The 24,644-nt window shown below is 39.2% G+C and overlaps 1 protein-coding gene across 1 annotated transcript in view; it reads right to left on the bottom strand.

Moving 5' to 3' along the window:
* Window positions 1-24,644, bottom strand: part of wwox (WW domain containing oxidoreductase) — a 150,813-nt gene that overhangs the window by 75,371 nt on the left and 50,798 nt on the right. The window contains exon 8 of the mRNA XM_044124166.1: window positions 23,536-23,800. Coding sequence (XP_043980101.1) covers window positions 23,536-23,800 — 265 coding nt within the window. The remainder of the gene's footprint in view (window positions 1-23,535; window positions 23,801-24,644) is intronic.

The raw sequence follows: 24,644 nt of genomic DNA on the forward strand, positions 1-24,644 counted from the left end.
TATTTTGGTTCTAAATACTTACCGTACATTTTAAAGGAGTTTCAGATTTTAAGGTATTTAATGAAAAGAAGAAAAAACTGATGATCACTGATTTGAGTAAAACAATTAATAATAAGATTGAAACATCAAATCTCTGCTCTAGTTTCTTCCAGTAAAGAAAAATAATAAAACAATATGTTATTAAAAAGATATGTTACCCAGAAATTAACCAATCATATTTTTATCTGCCAGCTTGCAGGTAAAAGTATGCTGGTTTATGATGCTGGTTGGTCATTGCAATATAAATGTGTGCAATACTGTAATCACAAAGGACTGCTTGAATGCAATAGTTCAAGTGTCACACTTGCAAATCTTGCCTGACAGTAAATGTGACATCCCAGTGTTTAGCCTGTCCTCATTGTCAGAAATGGGAACATTTTTTTTTTATCTTTCCCAAAAAATTTGCAAAACAATAAACCTACATACATTATACAACCAATCTACAGCTAAACCATTCCCAATTTCAACAGACTCAAAAGCAACCCCACAACTCAAGTCTAACATAAAGTTGTGCAAAGGAAAAACACTGACTCTGGTTCATTAGTTGTGTTGGAAGCCAAGGAGGAGGAGGCGGATGGTTGGAGCCCCTCCTCGTGCCTGCTAAAATATTCATCAGACTCCCTGAGAGCATGTCTGCTAATAGTTACACATGGAGAAGGAGAAAAAAGTGAGAAGGAGGAGGAGGAGAGGGCTGGGTGCAAGGCAAGGAGGAGAAATTGGGGAGATGAGTGATGCTCCCTGTGTGCATGTCAACTAATAGTCAAACATGAAGCACTAGAACAGAAGAAAAAGCTGGCAGAGTACGAGGGGTTTGTTTGGATAGTGAGGCTAAAATCACCAGGGATGTAACCATGTAAAAAAGCAAAGGTGAGAAAGACAAACAAAACAGAAGATGGGAAAAAACAGAGTAAAAGAAAAGTTAAAGATTGAGAGGAACTAATCGCTCGTTTTCTTCCTCCCCTGCCATCACTTGGCCCGTGGAGCCGCATTCCAGATTGATTAAAAGCTCCTCTTGTAATTGTCAGATCTTGTAGGAACTGTTTCTGTGTTTTGGTGGGGGTGGAGGGTCATCTTTGTGAGCATGTTAGAAAAGAAAACCCAATTTCAATCACGTCAAGCAGTGTAACAGTCACTTCAATATCCAGCAGTCACTATACCACATCAATCAGAGCTCCCACTCAAGCAAAGAAAATATCTATATTTATATATTGTAGACATTTTTTTTTTTTTTTTGTCTTTCGGAAAGAGCAGTTCAGGTAGCTGAGCCGAATGTGCAACTGAAGGCTGTTCCGTGCATAAACACACACACACACACAGCCTACACACTGACTCACACATACGCAGTCATTTCTCCAGTCATTAAAATGAGAAACAGCCGATGGTGTAGGAGCTGTTGAAATACCATTAAGAAATGGAGATAAATGCAGTGGATCCCGGCCTACTATGGCAGCCTCACCACCGTAAATCAGACAGTGACGAATATTACACAGACCAGGCTGCATGCATATGAGCACACAAATCCACATTCAGACAAAACACATGGGCTTGCAAGCATGGACAAACACACACACACACACCCACACACACCCACACACACACGCCTGCACACAAACTGAGCAAACAATTTGTGCAGCACCTTAAAAAAAATCTCAGTCGGTGGATTAATGAATAATTACCCTAATTAAATGTTTCCTGATGATCTGTTATGATATATGGATGATTATTGTGTTTGGCGATGATTAAATGATAGTATAATGTAGTGGTTAAATTACGTAATTAAGTACTGAATTAACTTGAATTTAATAATTTTGTGGCTAACAGTGAGATACAGTAAAAGAAAACTTTTGGGGATTCAGCTAAAGGTTGAGATTTTTGTTACTTCCTTTGCTTTATCATCAGTAAAGTAAGGAAAAATTCCTGCTGGGCAAACAAAGCTCTTTTGCACAATAACCAACATATCTAGCATATCTTATGTCTAATAAGAACAAAAAGGCTACAAACCAGAAAAGGACGACCTTCCAAAATAGTTTAGATAATGACTTTTGCATTACACAATTTTTACCTGCTCTGTATGAGATAATCTTACAAGAGTTTTCTTGGATTTTTAGAAAGATGTGTTCACACAGTGTACAGGACACACATTTTGTCATATTGCAAAAAAAACCAAAACGGACGCATATTTTACTGGTGTTTCATGCAAAAGACGAACACAAAGAAACATTTACAAAAGTGTGGTTTTAGGATTTGTGTCCATCCCCCTTTATCCTGACATCGGTAAAGAAATGAATGACTATAAAACTCCCATAATTATTAAAGAGTCTGACTTTATTTGTCGTTTTATCTCAGTACAATTCCAGCTGTTCTGTGAAGGCCTCAGAGGTTCGTTAGAGAAAATTAGTGATCAAACAGCATCGTGAAGACCAAGAAACACAACAGACCGCTCAGAGATGAAGCTTTGAACATTTTTATGGAGTTTGGCCCAACCGTAAACCCAACAACACATGGCCTTAACTAACAGGCTGAGCAGGGAGATAAATAATCAGAAAAGCAAGCAAGAGAACCATGGTAACTCAGGAGGAGCGTCAGGGATTCACAGCTCAGGTAGAAGAATCTGTTTACAGCAGAAGCCAAAAAGGATTGTGTTTGTACTTTCCCACAAGCGATGTAAGCAACACAGTTAGTATGTGGAAGAAGCTGCACTGGTCTGCTGAAACATTTTTTCCCCACCATATAACCTCGGTGAAACATGGTGATGGCAGCATCATGCTGTGGGAATGCTTTTCTGCAGGAAAGACAGAGGAGCTGGTCAGAGTTAATGGAAGCAGCCTGCAAGATGCTGCAAGAGAGTTAAAACTGGGACAGATGAGTATTGGCTTAGATCAAAGCACAGTCATGTGCTAGAATGTCCCAGTCAAAGTCCAGACCTAAATCCTATCCATGTGTAAAGTTGCTGGAGAAGCAACAGATATGATTCTATATACACATCGACTCAGTGGGCTTCATATCCACACCACACTTTTCAGATGTTATTTGCAAAACATCCTTTAAATTATGCAATTTCCTATTCTGCACAGCTTTATGATGGTTTAGTACCAAAAATCCCAATAAAGTTGATGCTTCTACCATAACAATGTGGAAAAGTTTAAAGGATATGAATACTTTTGCATTACACTGTATCTACTCTGATGTTATTCCGCCTGTGTTAGCAAGCCTAATGTAAACCGATAAAAAGAGGCTAACCTTATAAGGAGGGTCGATGCTTATTTAAAAGCTCATTGATTAACAGTTGTGATTATTGATTAGGCCATGTGACCCAGACAGAACTGATGGATCTGACAGGTTGGAGTCACAGACAGACAAGCAGTGGAAGATGGAGGGCGACCCGCCTACGAGTCAGATAAACCTGAAGACAGACGCACACAATCACTAAAGACAGTCCTGCTCTCACTCATGCGCGTTTCCAATTGAAGAGATTATTTCAAGTATCAGTTATTATCTGTACAGCACTTGAACCTCTCCTGTAATTTGGCCCAAACCACTATCTCTCGCTCGCTCGCTCCGCCGCCTGATTCACTTCTCCCTACAGTTCAGTGCAGAGCGTCTGCATGTGAAGGAGATAGTAAGCAGTAATATTCAATTATTGTATGCACGGCGTTCACGTACCGCCCCTAAATTGATTTCTTTCAGAACGAGAGGCATCGCTCAGCACTGACACACAGCCATGTTCCCCCCACCCCTTCATCTAGTGCATCCCACGCAAATTACTCCTCCATCTGCTCTCCCTCACCATTCCGCACATTTTACCCCCTTCCTTCTCTCCTCCACGTTTCTTTGCTCCGGACTCATCCTCTCCTCTCCCTGTCAGGCTAACACAGCTATCTGTGGTTGGAGACCAAACAGCCCGCTTAATCTGGCTTTAGTCTCTTTGCATTGTAATGGAGACATGCTGGTTTTGTTTCACTGTTTGGCTGAAGCTGTGCAATCAACTCTCACAGCAGAGGGACTCTGTCCTGAAGAGAGTTTCTCGAAAATCGTCTTCCTATCAAAAAATTTATATCAATAATGCAATTTTACATTTTAAGTGAATTTTTTGCGTGAGGCCTAATTGAGGAGGAACAGAGCGGAGAGAGAGAACAGAGTCAGTGGGGAGGGGGTACATTTATTCCTAATTAAATTAAAATCTGAAATTATCATTTGAACTGAAAAAAGGAGGTTATATTTGTTTGGCTTGTGTCTCTCTTTCAACTGGAGGCATTTGTGCAAGTTTTCATACGGCACATTATACCATCATCATAAAGACCTTTACAATTGGTTCTTTAATAAAGTCACCCAGAGAGGGGAAACGACTCTAATCAATACTTCATATAGCACGGATTATTGTTTGTTCAGAGTCTACATAGATGTATGTAATGTAAAGTTGGAATTGATTTGTTCATAAAATGCAGGAAATTTTAGATTTAGGTGTCACAGTTGTTTTTTAAATTTACACACATTTTATCATTCTTATAATGAAGAGCAGGATTCCCGGTCTTAAAAAGACCTACATTCGAACAAAATCACATACATAAATACATATATGTATTCACAGACACCTCCCAACACAAACACACACACGCACACACACACATAGCCCCCTTGTCTCTCCTTTTCTAATTAAAGGGACCTCTCTGCCCTGGGTGTGTGTGTGATATTGACACTTAGCTCCGTACAATAAACTTTATTGGCAAGCCCTGCTTGATTACAGCACTAAACTAGAATAACAAGGAATATGGGAGGAGGGGACGTGGATTATATACTAAACAGACATTAGAGAGCTCTATTCAAATATCAGGTGCTTTTTAATATGAAGCCTAGAAAGAAGGGCCTCCGTTTACGAAGCATCCGGCAGTAAGACGATACTGAAACATGGTCTGCAAAGATAAAAAAAGACTCAGTAGAAATAAAATAAAGTAGGAAAAACATAAAGACAAAGGAATAAGAGATATATTCTGAAGGATGCAGAGAAGGAAAAGAGGGATAGATTTCCCGTCATTAATGATCTATGGAAAATACTCTGTCTATTTTCAGATATACTGTTAATGGCTGCTTGCTGCCATTAAAATCGTTGCTGTCCTGAACACAGCCATTCACGTATTGGCTGCTGTTTCATCTAATATTCATCTACTGGAGGTCAGGGGCAGCAGCGCTGGAATGCTTAATTTGTGCACACAAATTAACGGCAGAAAGCAAAAGTTTTAGACGAGAACCGAATAGAAATCAAAGAATGTTAAAACGATTTCTTACTACAAATTAAACAAAAAATAATCTAAGAAGCCCTTAGTAATCGTTTTTAAAACTTCAACATATAAGGAGACAGGAAAAGCTTTAAAAAAAAGGACCTAAGTTTTTTTTTCTCATCAGTAGTGTCTCAAAGAATGCTGCAAAGCCTTCCAATGGTCTTCTCATCTTGGACATCAAATTGCAATTCAAGAATTATTAGTTTTAACCAGAAGATGAGGCAAAATGTGATCTCCTGTTTGAGTCTCCTAACTTTTTATTTGTTTATTTATTTATTTTTTTATTTTTATTTATTTTGAGGGGGCAGAGGGTTCAAAAAGACTGGAGAGTTTTTAATTATTTCATGAAACTCCCTGCAAAAAAATTACACAGAAACAGCAAAAATATGTTTGAATTAATGCACTTTGTATTTGATTCTGAGAGAAAGCAGATTAGTGATTTCACCTGAGTGGCAGCTGTTAGTCCCAAAGCTTCAACATTTCCCCTGCTGTGGTTTCTCTGCTCAGACAGTTGAACTACAATGACCCCTAATGGGCAAAAGCGGTACTGAGTCATTGAACGCCTCACACAAGAGGTTCCAGTTCTTTGTAAACCTTTGGCTTTGCACCAGCACCTGATTGCTGAGACAAAACACACAAACAGTGGGGAGGGTAAACAGAAAGGTCACTCATCGTTCTGTTTAAAATCCTCACATCAAATCTCGCTGTCATATTTTAAACTGCTTTGAGTTTCTTCATTCTCTTTTATTCATCAACGCTCAACCCTGCATGACCCAGCGTCTCTCCCCATCCCCCCACCTTTTTTTTCCCTTTCCCTCTCTCGAGGCCTTGGCACCCTCGGCAGGGTCTCTCCCGCTGGGCATGTTGGCAAAGGAGCGTCTCTGATTCACCCACAGCGTGCCCTCTGGCTTTAACAGGCTGGCACAAGGACACGGAGCCGAGCAGAAAGAAAGAGGGAGCCGAGCATAGAGCTAAAACCAACAGAACCGTATATCACACTGAAAGTTTTCACAGATTAGGTGGGTGTTAAGTTATAACAGTTTTAGGTCTCTGGTTTCTGTGAGGAAGGCAGAAAAGGATGATTAGGAACTACTGTGGCATGTGCCCCGCTGGGTAAAAAGCAGAGAAAGGTAAGCAGCGTCACCTTGAACAGCCACTGACCCCACACACCTTTATGGCGTCTCCAATTAGGGGAGCAGGAGGGAGGACGAGAGAGTTACAAAAAGGGAGAGACTGAGAGAGAGAAAGAAAGAGGGGGAGAGATGTATTTCAAAAATGTAGTTCAATAAAGAGCACTGACCCAAATGGCATCCAGTAATTCTTCCCTGTGCCAGAGGAGGTTCAATAATCAGAAACTTCATCAAGCTTGGCCCCCTCTGCTCTCTTCCTCTCCCCGCCTCAGTCTGCAGCGCCTTCTAAAGCCCCACCTTCTGCTGGAACCTCTTAGACTTAAAGAGAGCATATTAAGTACAGAACCTATTCGGTGCATCCAGAACACGCATCAAAGAAGATCCTGCTAACCCCACTTCAACATTTTATTTTAATTAAAGAAGTTTCCATCATCTCTTTGATCTGTTTCCATTCTACTGTCAGAAGAAAACGTCCGTTTCCACTTTATGAAACTTGTTTGATAAGTGAAGACTTCCAAGCACTGATCTTAATATTTTAAAGAAAGTTCTGGAAAACAGAAGAATGTGAAATACTTGCAGAACTTTCATGCCATAACCACAAAGTTCAATGACCTTTGACCGGCTCATTGTGACACCTGATTATCAGGGCGGGATTGGCTCAGGAGGCTGGAGTTTATCTTGTAACCAGTGCGAACTCCTGGTCTGTCCGTCCCAGTTATTGTCCAGTTATAATGTAGCTCACACCAATCATCATGTGGGTGTTTGCATGAATGGGTGAATGACTGAATATAATGTAAAGCACGTCAAAGTCCTCAGATCTGATAAAGAGTTATAAAAATAAGAGCCTTTTACCATTTACCATGATTGTGCTTTGATGTAACCAATCCATTGTAGTTCTGGCTGTGTTTGGGGTTATCGTCCAGTAGAAAGGTAAATGTCCACTCCAGCCTAAACCTTTTAGTTTTCTCCAACAGATTTTCCACCAGAATTGTCCTATATTTTTTCCTTAATGTATAACTGCATGTAGTTATGGTTTATGAAAGACTGGATGTATGTGAATATTTGTCTGCTTAAATGTAAGTATATATGCATATATGTAAGTATGTTTGTTGATTAGTATGCAAACATGTGTGTATATCTGCAGTGTGAATGCCTCTGGATTTATGCTCAAATTAAATTACACACAGTGCACTTTATTTAAAGAGTCTGTATTTACTACTTGGTAACTACATACTGTCTACCGCTTAAGACTGTCTACATATGCACCTTACCTTTCAGTTGTGCACTGCTTTATGTCGGTGTATGACGCTGAATTCCAACAAAACACAGGAGTTTGTGGTTGTTATGTGACAAAGAGCAGGACCCTATATCTCATCATCAATGATCTGGAGCAAAAAAACTGAACAAACTTCTTTCTAGCACTCTAATTCAAATCCGTCTCCATGACAATGTCAGCAGTGCATATCAAATCTGTCACTGCCATGTTGAGATGGATGTGGGAGGACAGGAATATGAAAGAAAATAATACAATTAAGGTCTGTCTTGAGCACCAAGTTCCCATCGATCCTTTCGCTCTCTTTTCCAATACACTATGGACTTAACATGGACTTATTCTTTCTTAAGCACAAGTGGGACCACTCCTTCCTGCTGGGGAGCAACGCTCACACAATGCTTCAAAAGAACATTTTGTTTATATGTTCAATACCAAAAACATCAATAAAATTATCCATTCATTAATTTCCTCTTCAATACAAATTTAATGCAGAGCCACGGAGTAGCCAGCTCATATCCAATAAGGACATCTATCCCCGATCACTCAGCCCAGTGCTTCCAGTTGCACACACACGCACGTCAATAGGACTCTCCCTAAAACAGCCATTCCTCACAGACTGACTCAATACTGCGGAGCGACAGGAATTAAAGAAAAGAGAAAATAAGAAGGGTGGGAGTGGAATGGGAGGCAGACTTATTATATCTTAAACACAACGGCCAAGGTGAGATTTTTCACCCTGAATGGTCAAGAGAGAAACAACAAGGGGAAGTTTTCTGTTTTAGTTTACAGTGAGACATGCAGGGCTTTGCAGAACTATCCATTACCATTTAAATTTTTCCATATTTTGTGATGTTACATCCAATAACATTTATCTATCTATTTTTTCCTGTGATTGACAAGCATAAAGTTGTGCATAATTTTGAAGTTGAAAAAAAATGATACATAGTTTTGAAATTGTTTTTAGATAAAAATCTGGTGTGTAATTCGGTCCACCTGACTCAATACTTTGCGTAGCCATCTTTTGGAAAAGTGTGCAAGCTTTGAACATCTACACAGAGTGAAATGTCCATCATCTCTTTCAAAATAGCTCAGTCTAGAAGATAAAATTATGGTTGGAGAATCAGAGAATCCCAAAACTTTGTTCGGAATTTTTTGGAATATGATTGGGATAAAAATTTTCTCGTAGACAATGTAAAATCAGTCACGCTATTTTTACAATGCACTATATCACAAATTTAGAGTGAAAGGAAGAATGGACCCCTGCTTCTCTCGTGTAAACTTTTAAATCTATGCAATCTACTATTAATCAGGTTCAGCCAAATCCAACTCAGCTTAAATGTGTCTTAATTGCAAATATTATAACTGCTAATGGGGGAGAGACTAAAATGATCAATTATAAGTCCCTTGTGTCATCAAAGATGACAAACGTTCTCTTAAGGAGCACATTAATAATCTTGTTTTCTAAACTGAAAGCTAAGCTGGGTTTCTCTCACAGAAACACGCCTGTTTTACGTAACAGATTTGAGATGATTTAATCTCCACAATCTTTCTTCCACTTTTGGATTCCTTTGGCTTGTCATTTATGAATTCACCTGAACTACATCTCAAAACATGGATTCAGTATATTGCTGTGCTCTTCATTTTATTACTGGTTGTGAATATAGTTTTCACCATTGTCATTTGTATGCAGCAGTGACTCTGTTCAGAAACAAACATGCATGCTCCTTTTTGTTTATAACTTTGTTTGGTCTACCCCCCTCTTTCCTGACCGCTTTCATGAGGAGGGTCCATAATCAGTATAGAGTTTCAGCAAAAGTATAAATTGACAAGCGACACTTGGTGAATCAAAAGCTCTGAGAAAAGATCATGAAGAATACAGTTATGTTAAATGCAATTGTTTTTTATAGTTGTTTTTAACAGTTGCTTTTATGATTTTACGTTTTGTATGACAGAATGAATGTATACCACATGAATGTGCTAATTGTGACTATACTTGTAAATGCTGAATCTTGACAGGTCCCTCTTGGAAAAAAAAGAGATCATAGATCACAACAAGGTTTGTATATGGTTAAATAATGGTTATTATTATTTCTCTATAAATTCTTAGTTGACTTTAGGTCTAAACTTTGTCTTGTCATACTGATTTGCTCTAAGGAGTATGCTTTAGAGCACTTTCACACCAGGACTGAACCAGATTAAAAACCAAACTGAGAATAAGAGGTGCAGGTGTGGGTGCATCGACAGAGGACGTTTTTAAAAGTTGAAGGTTTGCATTATCGAGAAAGCAGTAACTCTCCAGTCAACGTATTCTTCCACTGGACCCGAACAGTGAACGTCTTCAACAAGCGGTTTCTTGTGTCTTAAGGTGATTTAAACGGTTCTCCAAGTTATCTAAAGATCTTTCAAGGCTTTTATTTGGGCTTTATTTTCTACCCATAGCTTGCAGCTTACCATGATATTATTACATCCAGTGCTTTATGTAAAAAAACAAGAGGAGGAAAAAAGAAGATGTATTAGCCCTGAACAAGATTGAGAGTATTTGAAAATTATGTCTTTAAGAGAATACTCCAATGATAAATTTGGAAAGGTCAGAAGAGATTTTGATTCAATTTTTTTGATTTTAAAAGGTGAAGCTGCTCAACAAAATACAGAATTGATCTACTATTTTTGATTATAGCTCACTAGTGTATAGTTGAACACAACAGGTGCTTTCACACAGCAGAACCCTTAACTTAAATGTTCAGAGATTGTTCTTTTTTTTCCAACTGTGTAGGCTAATTAATTAAGATTATGTGTATCATCTTTAACAATGATAAATTAGCAGCTAAGCTCACTCAAGTTGTGTTCGTTTAAAATCAGCTGTTTTGTAAGAGTTTGAGGAAAGGTTGAATTTCTTAAAGTTGAAAGCAATAAAACAAAGTACAGATGAATTTTTTATTGCTTTTTTCTCCAAGTCAAACTCTTTTTCCACTAAACATTTTTGCAAAATAAATCAACCGCAAACATTTCTGTAAAATTATTGTTTTATGGTAACAATAAACCTTTAGAGTGTCAAAAGTAAAAGCAATATGGAAACACTGATGACAATAAGTAATAATTGAAGATAGAAAAAAAACTAGGACTGATGAAGAAAATTAAGTAAAGTTTAAAACTAAAGCAGGTTGAAAATAAAGCTGAAGAAAATTAAGTTAGATGTAGGAGAACATTTTTTATGTCTGTCTTTCACTGCGACATCTTTAAGGAAGAATTACACAGCAGGAGCAACAGTGCCATATTCCATGATCCGATCTATAGCTTTTGGTTGCATGAGATTAGGAAATGTTTGAAAACAATATTAGTATCGAATATGGTACAGGTATAGAACCCGGCTGAACTGCTGCCCGCAGAACCAATGACACACAGCAGACAGAGCTGTGAGCTGCATGTGTGTGTTTATCGCATTAGAGCTGGCGATATGACACAGGAGCCAGGGTTCACCGGTCAAGTGGAGTCAAACCAGGTAGACGATTGGCTGATCAGGTCTGAGTGTAATGAACAATCAATGGCTGAATGCATTAGCTTAATCTAATGGGCCAGGTGGGAGAGGACAACGTTAGACGTATGGAGCGCATGATTGAGCACAACATGCAACAGCGATGCAATCAATAACCCATGGAGTGGTCTAACCCCCTTGGGGAGGACGGAAGGGGGGGTCCCCACTTCTGGAAGAACCCGCTTTATAGGCATTTAGGATGTGTGCTGTGAGTTTGTGTGTGGGTGTAAATATGTATGCATGGTTGCTTAGTGGAAAACAGAAAAGGAACCAAGCTGTATTAGTCTGATTGATTAGATTATGAAATGAAATGAGGGAAATCAACCCCTTTAGTTTCTGGCCAGTACCCAACCACACCTCAGTGAGCAGATACAGTTGGTTCTGTTCATATCAAAGAGATGCAGCAAAACAGACAAATTTGGAGCAAAGTATGAGTTATGTCAGAATTTGAAGGGCAAGGCAGAATACAAATAACAATGAAAAGAAATACATCACTGCATTCGGACAAATGGAGGAAGGAGAGGGGAAACCTTCTTCAAATTTAGGCCTATCCCACGAGGGAAAGGACTTGCTGCAGTGAGTTATTTGACCTCCATTATTGCTGGTGATTAGTTTTATGTGAACCTGTTTGTAGGTTAAAAGCACAGCTGAGGCTCCTAGGTACAACAATATGCATAACCGAGGTGATTCACTTCTATAACCCCTTTCAGACCTAAGTGTTTAAATGCAAAGTGTGTGAAGCTAAATAGGTTCACAAAAATGCAGACGTACAACATATGTCTGCACATCCAACATGCTATGTTAGTGGATACTAAAGAGAGCAAAACAGCATAAAATTTTTCAAGTACCTAAAATGTGGGGGGTAAAGGGAGAGGAGATCAATTAACAAGGATCGAACTAAGAAGATATTCATGGCGTAAAGAAGCAGAAGAGAGATGACAAGTTAGGGACAAGAGCCAGTCAGAGCAGAGGACAGTCATGGGTCAATACTTGAAGCATATTCTGCTGACACTGCACAGCTCAACACAAACACACAAAGACATACACACACATTTTTACATTCTTATGTACAAAAGTAGAAAGATATGCCAAAGTCAATGACTCAAGAGGGAAAAGGAAAAATATATAAATATTGACCATAAAGGAAAGTCATGCATCCAAACCCAAGATATCCTCATATTGTCTACAGAAAGTGCCTCAATTTAAAGTGCTTTTAAATTAACATCAAGGTCATCTAAATTCAACTCCCAATGCCTCAATTTTATCTTCATTGAGCCATGCAAAATTGTTTTGTTCAACCAGTTTATAAAAATCACTGTTATCAAAGCTTGCTTTTGTGTTTATGAAAGCCCAAACAGTATAATAATCTAGACACTTTTAAGTGTAAGTGCATTGAAATATGTTGTAATCAGCAAGTCATATCTAAACAAACGGTAAATATCCCAACATTAGAATAGTAATTCCACTGACTGCTCTGATTGACAGGAGCAAAGCTTGACGTTACTTAGGATGGAAAATATGTATCTCAGTTAAGATCTCTTTAGAAACAAAGCATAAAGCTTTGTGAGTTTTGTGTAACACTGTCATGTTGGAGCAGCATACTAAGGCTAACTTGTAGAAATATTTGTGGAATAAAGTACATAAAATTTCATCAGCTTCAGATCAAACAAATTTTAATAACAAAGAAAGACAACCTGAGGAAAAACAAAGAGCAGTTTGGGTTCTTTTGTGACCTCCTGGACTAGTCGTAGTTGGTGATGCACTCTTAGATTAATTTTGTTAAGCCTGTCGCTCCTGGGAAGGTTCACCACTGTTCCTCATTTATGTGAACAAAGTCTCTAATTGTGGCAATCTGAACTCCAAATGCCTGCAACCATTTACAGACTGACAGATTTGAATGAATGGATGGATGGATGAATGGATTTATTAGATCAAGGCATCTTAGTGATTTCTTGAGTAATCATTTAATAGAAATGAGTTGTTTACATAGGGAAAGTGTCTTTTAATTATTATCTAAAATTATCATTTCAAGGCAGATTTTGTACTGCCTCAAGTTATCTTTGTATATTTGTTTTCACGAAAACGCACTTTGAACAGGATTCTTGGTGAAATTAGCTATTTCAGCAAGAATAAACCTGACTTGAAAGCCAAGAAAAATGTGTTCTGTGTTTCGTTGCCTAATTGGAGATACAATCGCATTCTGTTGCAAATTCATCCCTCTGATTCCCTCTGAGACCTTGCAGAAAAGAATAAAAAACAAAAATGAAGAGGGAGTTTTGAGGTCTATCAGTAACCAATCAGGAAGTAGATGGTGTCATTTTTCTATAGCCATTAGACTGCAAACAACATTAACTTCATAATGACTAGTTAATGGAAAACCCGTGTCTGTTGCCCTTTTAATTAGCTGATCAAGAGGAATTAAATTAGAACATTTAATGATAAATGATTAATCAATTGTTCAAAGATAAATCAAATAGAGTTGAGGTAAAGAGTCCTGGTATGGTGAATTAAATATAGACATCCACTTGGTCGTGCAGTAAATACCACCATATTATCATAACACCTACATATTTAATTATCTCTTCAATAAATTAATCAAATAGAAAAAATAGAACCGCTGGAGTCAGACAAGATGAGCACTTTGTAGGTACACAAGTGTGACAGTTATATTCTTCATGGTAATTTTCCTGTGTGCTTGTGTGTGTATGTGTGTTTAAGCTTCTGGTAAAAGAGAGGTCTGTGATAGGGGCCTCTCCATCTTTGAAATGAATTAGCGTGTTGCGCCTTATTGAGTGAAGCTCACTGTTTAAGTGAAACTGATGAGAGATGTGTGTGCAACAGCGACTGGGCTATAAGTATGTGGCTGAGGTCACAGGTTAATCCTTATTGATTCGCTCCGCCGTCTCCACACAGCCGCGCAGGACGACAGCAGAGGAGCAGCCCACTTCTATAGTCGGCTATCTGGGTAGAACAAACATGGGATAAAAATCACTGTCGCCTTCAAGCACACACATCCTACGTTGGCGGATGCTAAAGAGGGTACGGACAAGAAAATTGAGCATCATCTAATCTCTAAGTAGGTAGTTAAACAGACTCTTCTTAGACAGACTGCAGATCGTGACCTTCTCAGCATCACAGAGATATGATCATGTTCATACCATCAAGTGCACTTGTTCTCATTCTAAAACATCTATAGACAAGGGCAGGCATGTTTTTCTAGAAAACTGATTTAACTTAAAAAAAAAAAAAAAAAAAAAAAACGCAGACACAGAAGGAGATATATCATTTAAATGCTACCTACAAATCTAAAAATCACAGCAACCACTGACAGACCACCCGGAGAAATCCAAATAATACCTAAGCCAAGCTGTATTTATTAACAATCTCATCCCACAGGAGGACAGGTGAAATATTACATTAATATGAACAACTATTAATAATAAGCCCCCCTCCTCCTCCTGCACTCCCCCAACTCTTTCCCAATCACTCCTTCTCTCTCCATCTCTATCACCCCACATCCCCCCCGCCCTCTGTCTCTCTGCCTCTAATCCTATCATGCGGGCAATAAGTGTATGCACCATGAGCACATTTAATTTCTGCGGTTGGTTTTCAGCGAGCCCAGAGGTGAGCCTTAATAAGGATCAATGGCACTTTATCTGGGACAGCACCCACTTCACAGCATGCAAATTACACGGCAACCCTTAAAAAAAGAAATGGATTTAATTAAAAAATGTAGAACCACGGGCTCTGGAAATTCAATTAAAGGATTTATGCAAAGGTTGGCTAGCTTTTTGTGTTGCAGTTCCTGCTTATATAATGAGCTTTTCATATTAAAAATCAATAGGTAATCTGGGCTAGGGGATCGGCTGCTTATGTACATTTTTGAAATCAATTTGAAAAATAGTCCATCAGCTCTGTGTCACAACAAAGAGCGGAGGGGGTGTTGTGTGTGTATGCGTGTGTGTGCGTGGGCGTGTGTGTGTCTGTGCGTCAAATTGTGAGGGTCAGTGGTAAGAAAGCAGAGCTGCTAGCGGAGTGACACTGAGGTGATAGGTTTCATATTTCTCCCCTCAGAGGGTACAGACGCTCTAAAGAAAGAGTACAGGGTAAGTGGGAAGGGATGTCTCTCTGGTCAGGTCAGTTTCTGGTTCTTTGGTCTGTTCCGATCCTTTCCATTAGAGAGATAGCACTCTGGCAACGAGCGTCTAGTTGGTTCTGACCTGTGGCTCTAGGGTAATTTAGGCGAAGCCCGACTCAGACTCAGTCCAGACTCGGGCATCACCTGTTGGGGAGACGTAATGGTCTCCCCGAGGCATTCAGAAAAGGTGGAGCATAAGGCATTACTTTTTTTTCTCCCTTTACAATCCTTGGATTATGATCTTTCTTGATAGAAAGATTGCAATTTTTGTTCATTTTAGTGATTACAGCTCACAGCTAATAAAAATCCAAACTCCAGTATTTCAGATTAAAAGAAGTAGTATAACACACACAACAAAGAGAAGGAATTATTAAAAAAATGCTATAATATGACCCTCTTTTCATGGATAGGACTGCTGACTTCACAGTTATCCATGAAATCATTAAGAAAGCAAAACAAAAAAAATCTTAATTCAGTAAATACAGACCTTGGGGAAGATGTTGAGCGTTCCTTGCACATGAAACAGACAACAGGACCTGAAGCTGTACAGCTTAGCTGAAGTGATTGTGTGTTCCTGTGCTCATTTCATATTACTTCTATTTTAAATTATATTTTTTTTCTTTGATTGACTTCATGAATTGTGCTGATTTATGTTTAATCATGTTTCTGTTTATATGCATATTTAAGCTGGCTGTTCATGCAGTGCTATATCCAAGCATACTAATGGAAAATTGAATTAAAAGAAAAAGTGTGATTGTAAAAAACACACAAGAAAATTGGAAAACAGACACTCTTCCAAGTTTTGAGGAAAATTCACAAGACATGAGTTGCAGCTCGAGTCAGAGCTGCAAGAGGCCGCCACACCCTGATGTGTCCAGACCATTTTACAGACAATATGAGTGACATCCTGCCAAGGCTACAGAGAAAAAGGTGATCCTCAGGGATCCTCAAAGTCCTTTTTTCAGAGGAATGCAAATGTACTATTTTGCTTGAAAATCAAAATCCCAGAATCTGAAGGAATGTGTCCAGAATGTACGCATTACAGTCAGGGAAAGGATGAGAGACACCAAACCCAGCAATGCAGAAGACCTGAAGGTTGCTGTTAAAAAACCTGGAATCCCATTAAACCTCAGTAGAGCCACAGCCTGACCACTCCATGCCACAAAGGAGCCCTGAACAAGTATTGAGTGCCTATATACTGCAAAGAACATGGACTGATTGGATGACATTTCTACATTAAATCTTGTTGTTGTTAATGTTGGTGTTATGTAATTCAAATTCTCTGAAAGTTTAACATTTTTTTAAGTTGAAAGCCATAATCATAAACATTTACTGAACTACATCACCACGTTTCTAATAAATTCGAGTTGCACTTTTTGAATTGAAACAAAGAAATATATTTTCAATTATTTTCTAAATTCCCGAGAAGGACCTGTGCAGTATGTCACAAACAGGAAGGGGTACAACATAATTTTTGCAGTAACCAGAAAACAAGAACTTTGGAAGCAAAAAAGTTTGGTGAAAAGTGACTGTTTTCCGCTTCGACGTCACCCATTTTCAGCAGGGATATTGTTCGTGCCCCTTCACACTCGTGTTGTATAACTGCGCGCAGGCACGAGGGATGAATGACTGACTGCATACAGTAGCGGACTGTCAGCGTTTGATTGGTTCTTTATTGATCCAGACACGCTTTCCATCACATCAACTCATCCACAATAAACCATTTACACAGTTTCCCTGTGCAATGGACCGAATAACCAGGCCTCAGGCCATCTTTGTTCACCCACCCTGTGTGTGTGTGTGTGCGTGTGTGAGTGAGTGTGAGTGCCTGTGCACATTTGTGGCTGTGTCGGTGTGTTTTCTTAATGAAATGGTATCTCCGTACACAATAATCCTGGTAACAGGATTGGGCAGAAACACACATGTCAATACAGCCAAATGGGATTGTATTCTTAAATCCAACAGTGCACTGTCACGTCTTTCACTCCTCATGGCCCTACCTCTGTCTCTAATATAAGGAGGTTTTCTCCTTACATTCTGAAACAGCACAGCAGGAAATGTCTGGTAGAGATATCTTATTAATATTGGAACATTCCTGAAAAGAGGTTCAAAACATGGAAATCAGAGAAGATTATTCTGTGTGCGATTATGAAGCAATCTATCTCCAGCACTGATGAGAAGCCAAGGCAGTGTTTCCAGCCAGGCTGGAAGCTGACCCCCTTCTGTGTAGCTCCTAATCATCCAAAAGGACTCTATTACAACAGCCTGGCAGCTCATCTAACCCTGCAGAGAAGAAGCGGAGGGGTGGTGGGAGACTGGGACCTCTGCTCCTCTTTGTTTCCACATGGCTGAGCAGAGCATGCATACTTACAACCAGGGAACTAAGGTGCACAGCAGACAGAGGATAGAGCATCTAACCTTATGTCTGTCTGCAGGAGGGAAACCGATACCGAAGCGCTTCATTGTACGTCTGTTATACAGTATGTTAATGCTGATGTCTCACTCGAAGGAGTCGTCTGAGGGTTTAACCCCTGAGGTGCAGGACTGAGCTCCTGATCACAGCCAGAAAGGCTCAGTGCAGGAGGCGCTGGTAAATCCCACATCTTCGACCCGAAACCCTCTTTCTCAAAGGCAGCCGTGTCTGCTGGTGGCTGGTCAAAAGTTCAGTCCGTGCATATGTAAAAAGGTGGCTGGGAGCCCGAGGCAGGATCCTGGGTGAAATAATCACACTAAAACACTAGGAAGCATAGGGACAAGGCAAGAGAGCGTTGATGAAACCAGCCCCCTAGGGACTGGCAGAGCTGCTCAGGTGTGTGCCCACAAATCCTTCCCCTTTCTCACTCGAAACATTATAACTGCAGGATGAGATACTGAAGGCACTGCCCACGCACATCTTCGTGCTGCTCAGCATTATCTGCGCCTATAGTTAAAGTATAGATTTGATGAGCGTGGGCTGAGGCCAGCTGCTCGAAGCCTGAGGGTACACTGATCACGAGGGAGCAATCAGTCAGTCAACAAAATGTCACAGGGTCAGTGATCCAGCACGACAGCATGGTGACAACCTCACAAAGGTTACAGCCCAACTAATAATTGCAACAGTCACAGAAATTCATTATGTGCCGTTTAAATGCGAGTCCAGACTTTTGGTTCAAAGTGCACAACATGCTCCTGATCTCACACTGCAAGATCAAACACAGTCAAGGCTATCACTGATTTTATTTATTTATTTATTTATTTATTTATTTATTTATTTTACATTTTGCCACGTCACAGTCTCAAATTTTAGTGTTGTTCAAACAGATCTAATATGACCAGATGGTTGTGAAGTAAACATGATAAAGATTTACAACATTTTTTAATGTAAAACAATTTGATAACTTCATTTTTCATTTCTTTGAAATATGTGAGTTAAGTTTAAGTATTTTAATTTAATACTTTAAAACTCAAACAACCATTTGTTGTTTCTGTGTTTCTATTTGTACTTCCTGATGAGAAAATCAAATTACAAAAACATGCACTGAATCCTCAGTGATAAACATGGCAGTGGCAGTATCATGCTGTGGGAATGCAACACAAAATGGCTGATTAGAGATGAAGGGAAGATGAGGCTAAATACAGGGTGATACTAGGAGGGAAAAAAAGATACAGGCACCTCACGATTACATGTTACTTTGTGTTGGTCTGTCACATAAAAGCACCATAAAATAGGTGGAAGTTTGAAATCGCAATATCAAAAAGTGCAAGGCTCCATAGCAACATCAATCAAAATCCACTGGGTTTAAATCAAAATTTAAAATTTCCCTTCAATGTCTTGTTCTCACAGGTTTTGATGCTCATATCCACCCCCAGGCCAGATCTTTGCATACTGATAAACACAGCAAGCGGCACATGAAAAACTCCCACTCTAAACACGCTGAATTAAAAAAAAATAAAAAATGGAAAAGGAAAGAAAAGAACAGAATAGAAGAAAAAAAGAAATGTTAAAGGCCTGGTCTCACAATCTCTGATAAGTAGATCAAGGCACAGGGAGGGGAGCATGATGTTAGTGAGAGATAGTTTGGCTGATTAAAATGTCATGGCTCTTTATAGATGCCTTTCTCAACTCAGCAAAATGAAATCAGCTCTGTAGATCATAAAAAGAGTGGGCTGTGCTCTCTGCTAATAGATAACTTTCTTTCTCTTAAGAATCCAGAGTACAAGTTGTATATTTTGGTAATATTTGAGCAAAATCAAAAACATTAAAGTGAGTTGTTGAAGAGTTTATAAAAATAATTAATCAGAGAGGATGGCAGTGAGTCACCATCTCTCATCACCTTTATTACAATCAAATCAAATACAGAGGACCACTCCAGGTGTCCCATTTATCTCACCATGGCTGTCTCCCTTCATGCGTGCCTATCTGTGTGAAGAAACTAAACTGTATATCTCTCCACCTGAGCTCCTATAAATCAAACCTGTGCTTTAAATGAGAGGCTGGTTATTTGCGCAAGAACACACATGGGGGCCCTGTGATTGTTTTTTTGGAGTCGACTTTCTGCTTATGTTTGCATCCCTGAACAATCTCCGTGGATCCCGCAAGCGTACGCAAGCAATTAAAGCGATACCATCTTCATATCCCTGCAACCAATAACTGAAATAATATCACTGTTTTATTAAGCCCTTAATGTGGGGGCAGAAGCAGTGAGGAGTGGGATTTTAAAGAGGATACACTTTCAGGGGCCTTATCAAGCCCGAGATTTAAATAAGAGCAAATGTTCGGCTTAAGGGTGCGCCTGTGTATCTGCATGCGTGAGCCTGTGTGTGGCCTTTATCAGACATGGATTTTAGCTAATAGCTGTGTCAGCATACCAGAATTTAATTACTAGCTCCACCTTTGTCCTGTAATATTTACCAACATCTACACTTGGTTTAATTAACGAGACATAAGAAAAGCCACCGCCCCGTTCTGAAGGAGAAAGAGAAAGAAAAAAAAAGGTTATGCTAATTACATCTGTGTGCAAGAATCCAAAATGTTGGAGCACAGTTGTTTAACAAAGTTTGGGCACTCTTCAATTCACAGACGACAAATTTTAAGGCTGAAGCTATATGGAAATATTAAAAAAAAGAGCTGAAGGGGGAGGAGTGAAAAAGAGTGATTTACAATAAATATAGTCAAAGAAATGATCAGCTTGGCATTTGGTGCCGAGGAGCAGCTCCTCTCATCTCTCATCCTGTGTCAAAAGGCGGAGAGACGAATGACGGCCCGAGGCCCTGCGTCTGTCAAACATGATGGATCAGAACAACGCTTCACTAAAACTCCACCGCGCCGCCTTTCAACACGTCACATTTTCACTTCAGTGAAAACACCAAACTGATAAAGTATGAAGAACAGCTAATGGAAAGATGTAATTGTCAAAGTAAAGAATATATTAAAAGGCTGTGAAGCCTAAAGGGTACAGTGTTGGATGAATCACAGATCTGGATCTTATAAATCAAACACAAAGTGTTTGGCAATGTTAACTCTGACACTTCACATCACCTCATTCTCGTAAAGAAAAAATTGTAAAGAAAACTGCCCCAAAAGGGCACACAAATCATACAAAGCTCTATATGAACACATGAACTCATTACTGTTTGACTAACCTCAGAAAACATTTCAGCGTTATTGGAGGAGGAGATCATCCAACATATTCCAAATTTGAGGTTTTACATTTTTTCACAGTCTACCTTCCAAAAAGCCATGACAACCTCGAGTAAAACACCAAAGATTTAGAGTTCCACAGCATCTACACACAAAAAAATTATTGAAATATGATACATAATCTAACTGATGTTATTTGCAACAAAAAAGTCCATTTTCATCCATTTATCTGTTGTCTATGCCTGCTTATTCTTGCGGGGTTGTGAGAGGACTAGTTCCTATCTCTGGGAATCATTAGGCGAGATGCAGGGCACCCATCCATCACAGGGCCATAGCTCAATTTAATATGCTAAAAAATACAACATATGGATTACTACAGCTATATATAATTACTGTATGTATATTATTATACGGGTAAAATGATAAGAGTTACCGCTATTATAGTTACAGTAATATTATCCACATTTATTTAATGTAAGCGATAGGGCTAGTTTTATTCACCAGATTCTGATGACATTCTTGGATTAGATATTGGGCTCAGGTCACCAATCCATACAGTGACCCAGACAGCAAAGTGTTGCGATACCAGAGGTAATATTTCTGCGTTTTTTATTCTGGAAGTTTAGGCTTATAGTTTAAAAAATGTTGCAAATAAAATACACATACCAATCTCATAAAGAGCAAAATGAAAGAAAAATTATTCAAATATATCAATAGAAGGCCGAAGTGAGTGAAAAGCCTGCGGTGTGCAGAGCGAGAGTCCGATTGCAGCATTTAAGTGTTTTAAATCAGAAAATACAAGACTTTTGTTATGTGCTGTGTGCAAACATTTAGGATAATTGAAGTTATTTTGAATTGTTACAGTGAAGGATCAAAATATTCTTCAAGTAGGTCCAAACACTTTGATCAGTCATGTCCTTGGTTCACCTTGAAGTTAAGAAAAACCATCTTAATGTTAGTGGACAATATATCCAACCTTTAAGCTTCCAATACCTACTTTGGACAGCTTTGTTTCGAGTTATGTTTGCTATTCCTTACACCACTGCTAAGGAAATGCCACGTCAGCATTTTAATGCATAATTATTGAGGAGAAAACTCCAGACATCTGCTGAGGAGCAGCAGGGAGTTTCAGTAGACAACAGGAGGGCTACCTGTGATTAAAATAAGTTGAACAATTTAATTTGACCAAACTTTCAACATCAGTAAATGTTGGACTTGGAAATCTCGGTAGTCTGTTTGGAAGACTTTGACACTAGGTTTTGTAATCTAGAAATTATAGGGAGACTGCTGTTAGTGTTAGCAAGGCTAGTGGTGTAAACTGTAATCATTTTAAGAAAAAGTTGTTGAAAACTGTCTAGAACTGTACTTAAATAATTAATGTGCTTTTACAGAAGAAATAAAATTAAAGCTGTACACCCAACAAAGCCTGTGTGGCATTTGTTGTATTTGCGTCAAACACTATGGCTCAGTGTAAACCAAGACTAACATCGAACATTGAAGTTTGTCATAATATTTTCTTCCCATCCTAATTTGTCCAGGTTGGTTTTCGTCTCAACTGTGCAGCTCTGTGGAAAAACTGTTATCTGTTTGTGCAACTCCAGATAAACAAAAGTCAAGCACTTATGCTGTAGTTTCATTTTAGAGGCAATACTTCACCTCCTGCAACAGTTTCAGCTCTTTCCCTGAGCAGACAATGACCCTACAAGGAGCGCTTGACCCAAAAACAAAACTCCCAGAAGCACAGGGGTCCAATAACTGCAACAACCATCCAAGTGAAGTGTCAATTTTCTGAGGGGGATCTAGTTTTACAGCTGCTTCTAAATTAAAGCTGTAATCTGATGAAATAAAGAACAGGTCCCTCTGGCATGGCAACTAGTAACTTCTCTGTATCTCAAAACAAAACTGTGCTTTATGACATCATGTGTTTAATGTGTCTTGGCTTTCAACAACTATTTACAAAGCAAATCAAATGGCAAATGTGTAAAAACACCCATAGAAGGTTACCCAGGTGGGCAGGTGATATTAAAATCAAAACAACTTTGTTAGACACTTTTAGACTTTAGGAACAAGAATGCACAAAATGTGAAAGACATTCACTTTTGTCTGGATGTTGTAGTTCATTAGATCTGGTGTCATCTAAGAGAGCAGAACTTAAATAAACAGCAACAGGAGAAACTGCAGCTCTATCTATGAAACACAACATCACAGCGGAGTGACTCATTTCCATCCGGTTCCTGTTTTTCCCCAAAAGAGTGTGCCAAACTGCGACAGACTGGCGACCTGTCCAGGGTGAACCCCGCCTCTCGCCCGGAACGTTAGCTGGGGACAGGCACCAGCAACCCTCCCGACCCCATTAGGGATAAAGGGTGTATAGAAAATGGATGGATGGATGGATGGAGTGTGCCAAAAGAAATACATGCTCAGTCAGAACTGAGTCTAATCGAATGAAACTAATACACTGCAGTCCACTCAGCGAGTGTTTGTGCAGATTCATGGGGATCAAATACTTTCTGAGTTGCTTCCTTACCATAGACTTGGTGAAAGGTCTGGCCAGAGTAAACAGAAAGGTCATCAGCCACCAGCTCTTATGAATGGAGGTGTACATCATGTTCCCAGGATGCAATGCATTAGAGGTCACACCATGAGGAGAAAGACGCCGGTGTAGTTCATTGCTGAAGAGGATGTTGCAGAGTTTAGCCCGGTTGTAAGCCAGCATGGACCAGTACTCCTTCTTTGAAGGGGAGAGCACAGCCAGATCCACCTTCCCACACGAGTCCAACAGGTCCGTGAACCTAGAAGTCGGTTCACAGGAGAAGCGTGAGTGAGTCTGTGAAGGTTTTCTGACAGCAGATGCGTGGCGCTGGCTGCATACAAATCAAAGACGTGACATGATGTTCTTTAATTGCCTGCGACAGAGCTGTTAAACTCCAGATGTTTGACAAGGCTCCTTAAACATTACACTACTCGTGTTATTATGCACCGCATCACAATACTTGAGAACAAAAAAACTACACTCTGTGTGTTGTGTGTGTGTGTGTGTGCGTGCATGTGTGTGTGTGTGTTTGAGAGAGAGTGAGCGGAGCTCGGCTAAGAACTGGAGGAACACACTCTACATATTAATCCAGTCATTAGAAAACAACCAATCAAAATGTCACCTGGGTTCCTTGTTGTGATTTTACAAGCTAGCCGCCTCTTGTTTACTGTCGCCTTCCGCAACATCCTTGCTTGGCTAAATTACAACATCTGCAGGCTTTTCATTTCATGTGCAGCAACTTCATAACTACTTTAGCAAGTAGAGGTTGATAAATCAATTGCCTGAAAATGGCCTGTGTGTATTTTTTCCACTATTTGTTCATACAATGCAGTAAAATTGCGTATAGTTAGAACTTAAAGAGACTTTTCAATCAGCTTTCTTCTTTAGCAGATGATTCGAAGACATTAAAGTAACAAAGTAAAGAAATTTAAGTGGAAATCATTTACAGTCTGCAGAGTTATAAAAGGTCTTTTTACGAAGAGAACTTTCATTACTTTCTAAACCAGTAATAAAGTTGGCTATTTTAAAAGCAAATATAAAAATGTTAATAGAAAAAAAAAGAAAGCTTCAGGAAATATTAATTACTTCAGTTCTGATTTAAA

Source organism: Gambusia affinis, linkage group LG08, assembly GCF_019740435.1.
Source record: "Gambusia affinis linkage group LG08, SWU_Gaff_1.0, whole genome shotgun sequence".
Taxonomy (NCBI): domain Eukaryota; kingdom Metazoa; phylum Chordata; class Actinopteri; order Cyprinodontiformes; family Poeciliidae; genus Gambusia; species Gambusia affinis.